The sequence below is a fragment of the Lynx rufus genome, unplaced genomic scaffold (genome assembly GCF_022079265.1).
Source record: "Lynx rufus isolate CCGP_SWC_20201006 ecotype Redwood Valley unplaced genomic scaffold, mLynRuf1.p SCAF_5, whole genome shotgun sequence".
NCBI lineage: Eukaryota > Metazoa > Chordata > Mammalia > Carnivora > Felidae > Lynx > Lynx rufus.
Window position 1 is genome coordinate 93519595 of NW_025814867.1, and position 14265 is coordinate 93533859.

General features: G+C 44.2%; 1 protein-coding gene and 1 non-coding gene across 2 annotated transcripts in view; one reads left to right on the forward strand and one right to left on the reverse strand.

Moving 5' to 3' along the window:
- ARHGAP31 (Rho GTPase activating protein 31) overlaps positions 1-14265 on the reverse strand; it is a 113563-nt gene that overhangs the window by 14570 nt on the left and 84728 nt on the right. Inside the window, exons 7-10 of the mRNA XM_047099665.1 lie at positions 11705-11906; positions 9534-9658; positions 2773-2835; positions 143-718 (exon numbers count right to left, since the gene is read on the reverse strand). Of these exons, the coding sequence (XP_046955621.1) occupies positions 143-718; positions 2773-2835; positions 9534-9658; positions 11705-11906 (966 nt within the window). The remainder of the gene's footprint in view (positions 1-142; positions 719-2772; positions 2836-9533; positions 9659-11704; positions 11907-14265) is intronic.
- On the forward strand, positions 12805-12946 carry LOC124527427 (small nucleolar RNA SNORA42/SNORA80 family). Its single transcript, XR_006965877.1, has one exon. It is a non-coding gene; the product is annotated as a small nucleolar RNA SNORA42/SNORA80 family (small nucleolar RNA).

Below are 14265 nucleotides of genomic sequence, written 5' to 3' on the forward strand. Positions count from 1 at the left end.
GGACTTGCACTTGGGCAATCTGGCTCCACAGCCCATGGTCTTAACCACTTCACCATATTGTCTTGCAAACTCTGTTCAAGCAAGTTTAAGGCTAGCTTTTTACCTCTTGCAATGAAAAGAAACCCTTTCTTCCCTGCTTTACCTGTAGAAGTCTCAGCGCCCAGTGGCTTGTCGTCTTCAGGCCAACCTCCACTCTCTGAGCCCTGGAAAGAAAACTCTTCCAGGCTGGAAAGTGACTGGAGCTCTTTTGGGGGTGTTCTGCACGGGGTGCTGTTAGTGCTGATGACAGCCGACACACGGAGCGGCACGGACACGGCGAAGGGCTCAGAGATGTTCAGGGCCTTGCGCTGGTGACGGGGTGAGGGCTCCATCTGGAAGAGACTGCTGGTGAAGACAGATTTGCTGGGGTTGTCGTTTGATGTGTAGAACATACCCAGCATCTTCGGGGCTGTTTGCTCGCTCTCGGGATCCTCGATGGGCCGGAACACCTTCAGCTGCTCAGGTGGGGGCCGGGCCTGAGCACTCTCGAGTTGGCTTCGGTCACTGCTCACGTCAAAGCCCCCCTCTGCCCCTGCCGGCATCCCCTCCTGGCCCCACTCGCCCTCCTGCTTGCTGAGGTCACAGGAGCTGCCAGGGCTGGTCGAATGCAATTTTGCCGCTGGAATGAAAAATCCACCAGTGGTGACTGTTCGATTAAAATTTCCTTTGGTTTCTTTCCCTGGTGAAAAAGCAAACAGACACATGGTCAGCAGCCGGGGCAGACATACGACTACACAGCCTTCCAATAAGGGAAGGTATACAACACCTGAATATTGGAAAGGCATCGTGTTCTAGTAAGGGCCTAGCCCTCCTAATAAAGACAGGTGGATACATTTGGTTGACAAGAGAGTAAGCTTCCTCTCATGTGCACAGAATGTTGGCACGATGCCCTGACAGGACCATTTGCTGTCATCAGATGCATCTGTTTTAAACTTTGCAGGTAGAGCGGTTTCCCCAAGACGGCCACTGCTAAGGTTGCTAAACAGAACAGTCATCCACCAAGCAGTAAATGTAGATCTTGAAAAAGAAAAAAGACAGATGGGAGATGGCAGAATGATGTTTTCTCAAAAGGAAGGAGAAGACAAAAAGGGCAAACTAACAGAATTTTGTTTTATTTTAAAACTCGAAAACGTATTGTTTTAAGCCTCCTCTGGCAGATGGACCCAAACAGGGGTTTGACTTCCCAGCAAGGAGACAAATGCTGTTGTTCTCAGCTAGACCTTTCTCCCTTTTCCCAGGCTTCCTCCTGCTGATTCAGGGGATGAGAAACTAGAAATGTAAATTAATGAAAAGTTAGAAAGCCCAGTTGTGAGGAGCAAGTTCCCAACCGACTTAAAAGTGAAAGTAAAGAAGAGAAAAATCTGTATGGGAAATAAACCGCAAGATAACAAGTGAGTTGTCTGGGATCGGGAAAATGATTCCCAGCAGGCTAAGGGCTGTGCTGGACATCTTATGTAACGTGAGGTTTGAATGTTCTGTAGGGGAAGTGTAATGACCTCCTTTAACACATGAGGAAAGTGAGACTCAGAGGGGCAGATACCTGCCCAATGCTCATCCAAATGAGGACCTACATTTTGAAATATTAAATTCTGTGGCGCAGGGCAAGACCTGCCTCAAAAGTTTTCCAAACCAAAGCAAACGGATGACTAGAAAGGTGAGACAATGCTAAAAGGATCGTGTCAGCTTAAAAAGAGTTCACTGTTGGGGTGCCTGGGTGGCTCAGTCGGTTAAGCATCTGACTTTGGCTCAGGTCATAATCTCCCAGTTTGTGGGTTCAAGCCCCACTCTGAGCTCTGTGCTGACAGCTCAGAGCCTGGAGACTGCTTCAGATTCTGTCTCCCTCTCTCTCTCTCTCTGCTCTTCCCCTGCTTGTCCTCTATCTCTCTCAAAAATAAACATAAAAAAAAAGTTCACTATTTTACACGTTTACAGTTATTTTTAAAAGGTTGTTCTAAAGACTTTCTGCATTGTTTCAGGCTGCCTCATTTATCAAAGAGCAAAATGTTTTGTATTAAAGGAATTGGAAAGTCATGGGATAAACGGGGGAAGCCCTGTGCCTCGCAACTTGTAGCAGGGGTTGTTGGCTGCTTAAGAAAAAAAAAAAAAAAAAACAGGAGAGAGAGGTGCAGGGAGGTCAGCCCTTAAGACCAATGTGGTGAGATGCCACTTTGGTGGGATGTCACCTTGCATGCAACCCTCCACACATCTACTCCACCAAAGGATGACCAGCTACGTGCCAGGCTGGTGCCCATCACTGTTTACTGATAAGTGAATGAATGAATCTAACCAACTCAAAATCATGACCTGAGAGCCTATGGGAGCACATAAATTCAAGACACATAAGTATATAGGAACTAAACCATGAGGTAAAAACCAGTGTTCGGCTCTTCTTTATGCCCAAGGGGGAAGACTCGTCTGTCTTGATTCTCAGGAGTTGCCCTTCTACCTGGTTGAGATTTGAGTGTAAAATGGCTGCCATCTCCAGCTATGGTTAGAGGAAGGCTGGAGGAACAGGATGGCCCTTTAGGCCAAGACCTGTAGTGTAATGGCAGGGATTAATGCAGCGGCTGTGTGAACCCCTTGGGTTCAGGGTTCAGGGCAGATTTGGGACTAGGGGATGTGCATGATTGCGATGAGATGAGCAGGCAGGTAGCTCATGAAGGCAAGTCTGGTGTGGGAGCTTCTGTCTCCCAGTAGTAATCCCCAGTTCCAAAGGTAGTTGTGAGATCTCACCTTCCACAGGCACTGAGCACAATGAGTCCATGCTTTTAGCTGGTCGGATAGTAGCCTTTTCCACTAAAGACAAAAGAAAAAATATCCCTGATGAATGCATATTGAGGGGAAACGTTCAGAACAATAGGTCAGGTTGTACATACACGAGAGAACTTTCTTCAGGAAAGTTTTTCCAAGTACCTATAATTCTCCCCTTTAGAAAACATTCCTCATTCCACCCTAGATGCTCCTACTTTCATGATTGGACTGAGCTTATAAAAACAGGGCATTCATAGATCAACATTTTACTAACATTTTACAAGCACAGGTAAATTACAATTTTGTCAAATAGCTGTTAGCAAGTGAGGAGCCTTGAACCCAATTTTATTATACCAAGATTCATCCATGGCATAGAATCCATGGGGCTCCCGGCCACCCCTTCTATCTAGCAGGTGGGAGAGCAGGATTCTTGGCTGCAGCCCATCTGACAGCACCCAGGAATTGGGTACAGCAAGTGAGAGGGCCCAAGGGACTGAAGTCCCATTTCTCCCCCATGCAGGTCTGCTCCTGCCCTCTGTAGACTGGTTGCTTCTCCAAATGATCTCACCCACCAACCTCACCCTGGAGCAGACCCAGACCAAACCAACCTTTTCTGAGCACTTACTATGTGCCTGGTGTCCTCTGTGCATCTTTGTAAGCCACCTAGGCAGATTTGGGGAAGAGTGTAGCTTAAAGAAGTAAACACTTATTCCAGGGACAGGATTAGGCACTTCAAAATGTCATCTCTTCTCAGGGAGCTGAACTGGTTGAAAGATAGCTCCTCCCAGCAGGCTTTGTAGGAGGGGAAAGAGGGCATTCTGGGAGCTGAGTGGGAGCCCTAGGACTTGTGGCTGTAAGGTAACTCTGGGTTCAGACAGATCTGGCTTTGAATCCCAACTCTGACACTTTGGGCCATGTGAACTCAGATATGTGGCTGACCTTTTCTCTAAGCTTCAGTTTCCTCACATGTAAAATGAGGAAAAATAGAGTTGTCATGAGAAATGCATGAGCCGTGCATTTAAATAATCAGGTTGTACTAACCCAGAACACAGTCAATGCTCGACAAACAATAACCCTTGTTGCTGTTGTTCTTCAGGATAAACCAGGGCTCAGCAGCAGGAAAGATCAGGAGATGGTCTGGAAGAAGCACTCAGTGTTGGCCCCAACTCAGACTGAGCTGTTTCAGCCCTCTTTTAAAGTTCCCCCATTTTCCTCCTTGCCCCAAACCCTGCTGCCTCTGAGAGGCTCTGAATTAGCCCCTTGGCCTCCCTGCTTGGGGCGTCTCTCTGCCTGGGGCCCGGAGAGAGAGGACAGAGCCATCTTCACTCAAACCCTTGGAAACAGCAAGACTGCCTTCAACCTCCTTACTTCTACTAGTAGGGCTAGATCTCTTGTCCTTTCAAGATCTGCTATTTTCACAAGTTTACAAACTAACTTACTACCCTAAGACTGCCTGGCCAGTGTCCCTTCCTTTGAGACAAGCTTTTGCCTTTGTTTTCCAGAGGTTGCATTTCTGGACTTCTTCTGGCTTCCATGCGATAGCCTTTAAAGCCAGTGACCAGATGACACTAAGTGTCATGGAGGATGGACAACAGTTGTCTCTGCACAGCCACCAGTGTTCACTTTTTCATGTTGGACTCTCTTTCTGATGATGCAGCTCCTTGTGGCCTTGGTGGCCACAGCAGCTGATTTTGGGAACAGTCCTCAAGGATTCCCTGGCTCCATTTCTGGATAGTAACTAAGCACTCAGGACTCCTTGGCCTGTGTCTATATTTAGATTACAATATGGATATTAGATATATCTAGATTATCTAATATAGATATCTAGATATATAGATATATCTAATATATTTAGATTATATTTTTCTGTCTCGGACCTTGTCTGGGCCTCATGGAGGTACATCTGCCAGTTTTCTGGCAGCTTTTGGGTCCTCGAGTCCCCTCTTTTAGATGATCCCTATGGCTTTCGGATTTCCCTGCTCAAAGGCATTCACTTTGGAGAGTTCCTTGGACTCTCCCTGTTGGATAACACAAATTCCAGTACATAAGTGACTGGGAGACCCCAATGTGATGCATCTTCATTTGCTCAATACCCCATTTTTTCTTATCCTTCATTTCTTATTTCTGTTCAACTTTCTAAATATAGGTTAACATCCCTTCATCTACCCCCTTCCAAAAAAATCCCCAATGCTGTACATGGTGAATCAATTTTTAAAAGTCCCTTAGTTGATGGAATTTATAAAAGATTTTTAAAAATCTTTTTAAAATCATATTTAAATATGTGGGTGGCTCAGTCGGCTGAGCATCTGACTCTTGATTTCGGCTCAGGTCATGATCTCACGATTTTTGAATTCAAGCCCTGTGTTGGGCTCTGTGCTGACAGTGCAGAGTCTACTTGGGATTCTCTGTCACCCTTTCTCTCTGCCCCACGCCTCCCCAGTCATGCACTTTCTGTCTCTCTCTATCTCTCTCTGTCTCAAAAATAAATAAACATTTTTAAAAGAAATTTTAAAAATAATTTAAGCATATTAATCCACTGATGGACTTTTTTCACATGCATATTTCAACAAATAGTGAGTCTATGAGTCACTTAACAGAGACCACCCTCGTGGATATGACCATAAGCTGCCCCCACCCCCAGTCTTTAGTTGTGAGGGTTCCAGTGGTCACTGAGGCAATAGTCAAAGTCAGAGAGCCACTTGTATTGGCACTGTTGGCTCTTTAATTTCACCTCTGCATCCCATCAAAATTCAGCCATTCTAGTGATCTATCCCTGATTTGTTTGTTCATGTGGTCTTAGACCAGTAGCTTTCAAGCCTGGTTGCATTTCAAAATCACCCGAGGGACTTTCTAAAAATGACCAGTACTCTGGTTTCCCAACAGATCTCTTGAGGCAAAGCTGCCATGGGTGTGAACCTCTGAGGACAGCCAGGCTTAGACCCCCTGGCCAGGGACACCCTGTGAATTCCGAGCGTTGACCAACCTTTGATCCAGCACCTCGAGCTCCTTCCTTTTGAAAACCACAGGGTAGAAATCTTCCCAAGTCAAGGTCAAGGCAAATCATTCATTTCACTTTTGCTCATTTGTTTTGCTCTATTGTTTTTGACCTTTTGCTCCTTGGTAAACTTCTTTCATTACATCATTGATTCTATAACTGAAATTCTCTCTTTGATGTGCTTAAGCAAATCTCTTTATTATTAGATCAGGAGTTTCTTGCCAAAACTCCCCTCAAATTCTCCTTAGAGAATCTTAATTTCTGATTTGTATCTGATCCACGATACCTGTGGCAATCTGCCCTCTTCACCTGAGATATCTTTCCATTTGGAGAAAGACATGTTTCCCCATATAGTGAATGTTGTAGGTGCCTACCCAGAACCAATTTCCCTTCCTCCTTCTCACAGAGCTCTTGTACTTTTTGGGTGCATCTGACTGTAATCCCATTCCTCATGCCAGTGATTGGTTTAGGAAGCCATGGCTAAGCCGATCAGCAGAGGGCACTCCCTTGGCCATAGAGATTGATCCATATGACTCAGGTGAAGGCAACTGAGATGGGGTTGGGGTGTTCTGATGGGGGATTGCTGGAAAAGAAGGTCCCTGCTTTTAGGAGCAAGCCACCAGAAGTGATGTCTTTTCTCCTTCTGGACATAGTGACAGTCAAAGGTAAAGCCTACAAGTACTATAGCCACTTTGTTGCAGCAAAGAAGCCAGTCTGGGGATGAAGCTGACCTACTTGGGAGGGCACAGCTGAGGAAAACATAAGGGAGTGGAGACAGAGCCACTAAACCACTCTGAAGCCTTCCCTACGTCTGGGTGTCCAATTACAAAACCCAGGAGTTCCCTCATTGAGTTGGCCAATTGAGTTGGATGTGCAATTGTTTCCAGCCTAAATCATTCTAACTGCTGTCTATCCCCTGTGGCATCCCTTGTTACTCCAGGAGGCAAATGTGAAGATTTCTAACATCTGTGCTTGGCATACAGTTATCACTGGGCTCAAGGGAAGTCCTTAAAAGTATTTCTTCTCATTTTTCCTATAAGCATTAATTCCTCCCCCCCAAATCTTTATTATTAAAAACTTCAAACATTCACAAAATTTGGAGATCTCTAAACCTACCACCCAGGTTGACATTTGCCATATATTTGCTTTCTCTATATTGCCATGTATTTCTATATCTGTATCTACCTAGTCACTTATATTTCGCTGAATCATATGCAAATGAGTTTCAGTATTTTGACATTTCATCTTTAAATACTTTAACTTTAGCATATGCCTCCTAAGAACCATTAATCTGAAACCATTAATATGAAAATTTACAATTCCTTAACATCATCTAATAATTTATCTGTCCCCCAAATTATCTTCTGTAGTCCTTTTTTTCAAAGGATCCAATCGAGGTTTGCTCATTACATTTGTACATTTAGTTTTTACAATTCATTTTCATAACTACTTCCCTCATTTTTTTAAAAAAATCAGACTTTCAATCTATCACACTAAAGGTCATTGTGGCAGATTTCTTTGGATTTCCCTTTCTGACACAGTATTCAGCTAGATTGGTTACATTCCCCATTGTACAGTGATTCCCTCATTTCTTTATTTTTTTAAGTTTATTTATTTATTTAGTTAGTGAGAGAGAGAGAGAGAGAGAGAGAGAGAGAGGGAACACGAGTGGGGGAGAGGCAGAGAAATGGAGAGACAGAATCCCAGCAGAATCGGAGCCATCAGTGCAGATCCTGCATAGGGCTCAAATTCACAAACTGTGAGATCATGACCTAAGCCAAGATCAACAATTGGATGCTTGGATGCCTAACCTACTGAGCCACCCAGGCACCCCTGATTCCCTCAGTTCTTTCCTATATCAATTCCTATTCATTATTCAGATATAATTCCCACAAGGCAACACTGTCATTTAAAATTTATAACCCTGGCATGAGTCAGAGGGGAGAAGGGACAGATCTTCCTTATAGTACATTTCAATTAATAAATGTAGACAGAGTGATGGAAACAGAAAATGACCATTTGGCAAACACCACAGTAATAACTGTTGTAATAACAGTAATTTTGCATGCAAGAATCATTGATGGATGCTGAAATTCAGGAATGAAAGTATGATGAGAAACAGGATATTTGCATTGTCTCAAAATGTCTCCTACAACCTACTTGTTCATTGGAAAGGAAAAAATAGTAACAAAATTTTATAGATGGTACTTTAACCAAGTGATCAAAGTTAACATCACTAGCAATAAGATATTGACATCATATGCCTCCTGACATGACCCGCTGAGACAGGCACAACATTCACAACCTCAACTGAATCATGAGGAAATATCAGACAAATCCAGCCTGAGGTGGTATATTCTACAAAATAAATGGCTGTACTCTTCCAAAGTGTCATGGTCAGAAACACTGAGAAAAATGTCCTAGACTGGAGGCAATTAAGGAGGCATGGCAACTGAATGCAACATGCATTCCTGGACCCCAAAAAGGACATTAGTTGGACAGCTGGTCAATTATGAATAAGGTCTGTAAATTATTTAGTAGGATTATATTGATGTTAATTTTCTGGCTTGGCTCATTATATTATGGTTAACATCAGAAGCAGCTGCATAAAGGGTACAAGGGTTCTCTGTCTACTATTTCTGCAACTTTTTTGTAAATCTAAAATTATTTTTTTTTAAAAAGACTGCCTAGTTAATTTTTATGTTTCAGGTCTAGTGAGGTTGACATGGCCAAACCAAAGACCTAAGAAGCAGAGCTAGGAAAAAATTATATATACACATACATATCTATGATGAATACTTATTTATAAAATAGACAACATATATTGATCTCTGTCCCTAGTTTAGGAGCACAGGGCTGCTAAAACCCTTGTAACTCCCTAGGTCATAGGAGTGTCTTTTGTTTTAATGAGGGCACTCTGGATGGGTTCCTGGATGGCTCCTGGATGAGGGCTGGTCACCAGAAAGACCAAGCCATGATTAGAAGCTTGGAACTTTCAGCCCTGCCCCTCATTCTCTTGAGAGGAGAGAAGGGCTGAAAATGGAATTAATGATCAAATATGCCTATGTGATGAAGCTTCCATAAATTCCCAATTTTATGGGGTTCAGAGAGTCTCCAGATGGGCAAACACATCCACGCCAGTGGGGTGATGCACCCCAACTCTATGGAGGAGACAGACACTCCTGTGCTCAGGACTCTCCCAGACCTCACCTTATGTATCTCTTCAACTGGCTGTTCATCTGTATTCTTTATCATACCCTTTAATAAACTGGTCAATGTAATGAAGTGTTTCCCTGAGTTCTGCGAGCCACTCTAGCAAATGAATCAAATTAAGGAGGGGGTCTTTCGAACCTCCAATCTATAGCAGTAAGTCAGAAGCACAGCAGACAATCTAGGCTTGTAACTGGCACCTGAAGTGTGAGAATGTGCAGGGTGGGAGGCAGTCTTGTGGGACTGAGCCCTTAACCTGTGGGATCTGATGCTGTCTCTGGATAGACAGTGTCAGAATTGAGTTACATTGTAGGACACACAGTTGGTGTAGCAGAAAATTGCTTGTTGTGAGGAAAAACCTCCACACATTTGGTGACCAGAAGTGTCAGAAGTGAAGTGCTGTGTGGGTAGTGAGGAGACACACGGGAGGGGAACAGTAGGGTAGAACTGGGGTTTTCCCTATGCAGGAGATAAGACTCAACTGAGTTTTTCTAAGACAATATATATCTCATAAAACATAACTGCTATTGATTCTTACCTGAGAGCCTCTGCCCTCTCACAAATACACTCCCATTTCTACTCAGCTTTGATTTGGAGTCTGATCCAGAACGTCCCAGGTTAAATATTGATTTCCATTTCTTTGATTTACTGGAGAGCTTTCTTCTAAAAGAGCCAAGCCATAAGACAGCATTAGTTTGGTAACTGGTCATTTCAGTGGGACCTTTAAATTGAGAAGGAATAGCCCAGTCATGTTCTGACATTTCAGGAAATCCCTCTCTAAAATCCAGTCTGAGCCTGAGTCTGGCCCTGTCTGGGGATGCCCTGGATGACCAAGCTAGGCTTTCATGTTCCCCAGGGGAAGGGGCAAAGGTGTGCTATAAAGGCAGGGGCGAGGGCAGACAGAGGCAGGGATGCATCGGAGACTCAGAGGTCACAAGCAAGCACACAGTTCTGGGGATTCTGGTAAGCAGTGCAGTCCTGGGTTTTCAAAGACACCTATTTTTTTGCAGGAGTAAACATTAAAGACCACAGAACTCAGTGCTGCACTTGGGCCATACTGCTAGGTCATCCACAGGTGAGGAAAGAGCTGGTGAAGACTTCTGCAGACTGTAAAGGGGGTGAAGGAGAAAGTGACTTGGAAAAGAGACTGGCCTGTGAGAGTTAGAGGCTGCCAGGTGTAGTCAAAGATCACTGCAGAGAAAGGCAGAGGGTAATTAGTGTGTCTCTGGCTTCACTCATTTCCCTGATGCCTCTCACCAGGCTGCCTCAAGAAGGCATGAAAAGGAGAGGTCTAGACTGGGTCTGGAGAGCCTGATGCCACCAGAGGTCACCACAGAGACTTTGCCCTGCTCTGGTTTGCCCAACTATCAGATTTCAAAAAGTTTCCTGATGAAACCCTACAACTTGTGGGTTCCACAAAGGACCCTTTCTCCATAAGGTTCTCATAGAACATCCAGATGTCAAGCGCAATATGTTTTTACAATCAATCAGAGATAGATCTGCAGCACTTGGTGGTTTCTTTTGGATCTGGCCTAGTTTTTTTTTCAAGCACTTGGTCTAGGATGTATCTTATAGGGTCACATACCTTGGGGTATGGTGTGCCCCTTATGTAGTTAAGGCACAGAGGAAATGCACTTGAGGGTCCTTCTGAGGTACTCTTCTTCCTGATCCCTGGGTGGAAGTCTTATTTTCCAGGGATTTAGGGAGCAAATACTGGGGCTTGGTCCAGACAGAGCATGATCAATGCATTTTAGGAAATGGAAGGGTTTCTTGCCAGGTGAGTTCTAGGTGTACCATTCCCATAACATGAATTGTGAGAAGTGCCCCTACTGCTGTGTAATATGGTAGCACTTTCTCCCTCCCCAATGGGAAGCAGCCCCGCCATCTTGGGGATGACACTGACAAGAAGTCTGAGGTGTCTATTTTCACGCCTCTTTCTACTGACCAAACATGGAGAATGACCATCTCCAGTGAAAGTTTGCCTTTCAGCCCCTCCACCTATTGTCTGCCTAAAGTTTAGAACTCCTGCTTCATTCACTGCCTCCTATTTATAGTGGGGTGTGAAGGGGAGAGGGGAGGAGGGATGTGTGGAGACCAGGGTTACAACAGAGGAAGCAATGAAGAAAGAAAATGTCCTATGAATAAAAATGATATTCAGTTTGGTTTGGGAGGGCAAGGAGGGTTCTGACAGGCATGGAAGAAGGAACAGAAGCCAGGAATATGTGTCCCCAGGTGCTGCATGCCCAGAGCTCTCAGTCTAGAGTGGCATTATTTGTTAGCTTATCCTCCATTCATCTCTATAGTTTTTATAATGTCACCTGGAGGTGAAGGATGGGGGCAGGGGGTCAAGTTTTTTATTTTAGCAAACTTCCTTCTGAAAATATCAAGGCTGTTTTATCTAAACTAAGGAGTAAGGGATTTCAGCCATGATCCTTGACCCCTATGAGCCCCATCCCTGTCATGGTACTTAAGGATGTCTGGTGGGAGAGCAGGTCTTGATAACTTAGGGACAGTGAGTGAAGACATCAATCACTGGTGAAAAAGAGCTGTGGAGACAGCTCCCTTTTCTTCCTCTGGAATGTTCCATTACATCCCAACCCAGCCAGTATCCCCAACCCATGCTGCCACTGTAGCTCTGAGACTATATAACTTCCTCCTCTATCCCCCTCCACCCAGACGTTTCCCAGAATTTAAGAGAATGCTGCTTACTTGTTGTCTGGTAACTCAAGAACTGTGTGGAAGAGGGTGCCCATGGAAGGAGGGACAATTTCAGGCAAGCTATTCTCCCTCCTTTCTTTCCGAGCAGGATGGTTAGTAGCCAGGCTCCGAGCCTGAGCTTCCTCCAGGCTCACCAGCTTCATGGGCAAGGAGAGGGCTGGCAAGGTCAGGCTCTTCATGATTGGCGGGTTTTCTATACAGAAAAGACAAGTCCTCAGTTATGGAAGGAGTCCTGTGCATCAGGTCTAGCCAGATTTCCCATCCACAGCCCCTCCATTCCTGACTTCCTGGCAGGGGGCTTCTGGAGTTTTGGGGGATTTAGGGCAGAGGCTGTACATAGGAAACTAACAACCTCATGGCCAGACAGCCAGCTGGCACACAGGGCTTCAGCAGGTAACCTATATTTCTTGCATTTTTCAGAGAGGGACCATTCATTCATTCATTCATTCATGTGACAAACATTTATTGAACACTTCCTGCCTAGTACTCTGGCCAGGTGGGAATTTTATGTCCAACCATAGGGGTAGCCTTGCTCAGCTAGAACAAGGCAGGAGACTGTTCCTGCTCTCTGCAGCTGTACAACACACACTCCAAGGCAATTTAACGTGGGAGCCTATACTTTCCCTAGATCACTAAGGTTTATTTATATCTCTGCAGTAAAAAGGTATTTTATAGCCTATATTATTCCCTAAAAGATAGGTGGCTTTTTACTCACTACTCAGTGGTCTTAAGTGCATGCAAGCTAATCTTTTCTTTCTGTGTTTTGTTTGTTTTTGGTTTGGTGTTTTTTGGTTTTTTGTTTTTTAAGAAATGGAAGTCATAATGAGAGATCGATGGTGTCCAGAGTCATCTCTTTTCCCCAAGTCATTGGTTCTCAACTTGGGGCAATTTTGCCATTCCCACCCCACTTCCCCAGGGACATTTGGCAATGTCTAAAAACATTTTTGGTTGCCATAAGCAACCAAAGTGTAAGAGTACTACACTACAAAGTGTAAGTGTAGGAGTACTACTGGCATCTAGTGGGTAGAGGCCAAGGATGGCATCCTACAGTGCACAGCACAGCCCCACAACAAGAACTCTCCAGCACCAGTGCATGGTGATGCACTGACGGCAGGCCCTTATCTGTGGGCCTCTCATAGTGTACACATGCCAGAGGAGTGTGCAACCCCAAACCATTGCCCAGCCTCCTCACTGGTGGCCTGGCCTGTGAGCACTGAAGGGTGCTGTCTAATGTGGGAACAAAAAAAAAAAAAAAAAGGAAAACAAACAAACATAAAACAAACAAAGAACTATCCAGCACCAATTGTCAACAGTGCCAAGATTGAGAAATCTTGGTCTAAGTAAAAAAAGCAGAGATCTAAGTTGGCCTCTATTTAGCCTTTGGCAACCCTGCCAGTTTTCTATAACTTCAGAAGGTGTGAAGAGACTCAAAGATAACTTGCACCAACTGAAACTAAGCAATCTTTTTTGGTATAAGACTCACATAATTTTCAGAAAGCACCTTGACAGCACTCTTTCTCATTGCAGAACATGACCCTCTCTGAGTGGAGGGAAATAAAACCACTGATAAAGGGCCTTGTAGAAAACAGAGTGTGTGACACTGGGGTTTTCCCAGGCAGGAGAGCATGGCAGTCATTCAGCGGGGCTTCAAGTAAGTAAATCCATGAGCCCAAAAACTTTTCAGTAAAGTTTCCAACTTTAACCATTTTCCAACTTAATCCAAAGGAGGTTAAAATATTTGAATTTTATATGCTCTCAATATTTGCTTTCTAGATTATTTCTGATTTGTTAATTACTTATTTACTTAAAAAATGAAATCACTCCAGGAGCAACTGGATCAACGGGAAGAACCCACACTGCAGGGCCAGGAGACCTCAGTTGGTTTAGTAACCACTCTCTCCCTAGTTTCAGGCTGCAGTGTCCTAAGGCCTACTCATTGTCTCTGCTTAGATGTTTAACAGGCATCTCTAACCTCACATTTCATAACAAAGCTTGTAATTTCTGCTCTTCACCTCTAAACTGGTACCCCTACTATCATTGCCAAGTCAGTAAGTGGCACCATGGACCATCCAGCTGTGTAAGCTGAAACCTGGAGTAGTTATTTTTCATTCATTCCTTTCTTTGATGCACCACCTCCTCCTACATCAAGTCAATAAGCAAGTCTGAAAACTCTACCTTCAAAATGTACTTTGAATCCAGCCACCTTCCTTCTTTCCATTGCTAACATGCTAGTCCAGGCCACCATGATTGCCCATCTGATTTCTGCCATTGCTTCTTAACTGGTCTCTCTGCTTCCAGACTTGCTGCTTTTCAGTCTCTCCTTCACACAGCAATCGGAATGCTCAGACCCTGCACTCCCTGCTCAAAATCCTCAAATGCTTTCCCATGGCACTGAGAACAAACGAAACTCCTAGCTTGACCTACAAGGACCTTCCATCTGTTTTCCCTGTCCTGTTTGCCCACTGACCCAGTGGGCTACAAAAATATGCAGTAAAAAATTTTAAATGTATACTCCCATTATAAACTATACATTTATACTACTGTATTAGTGT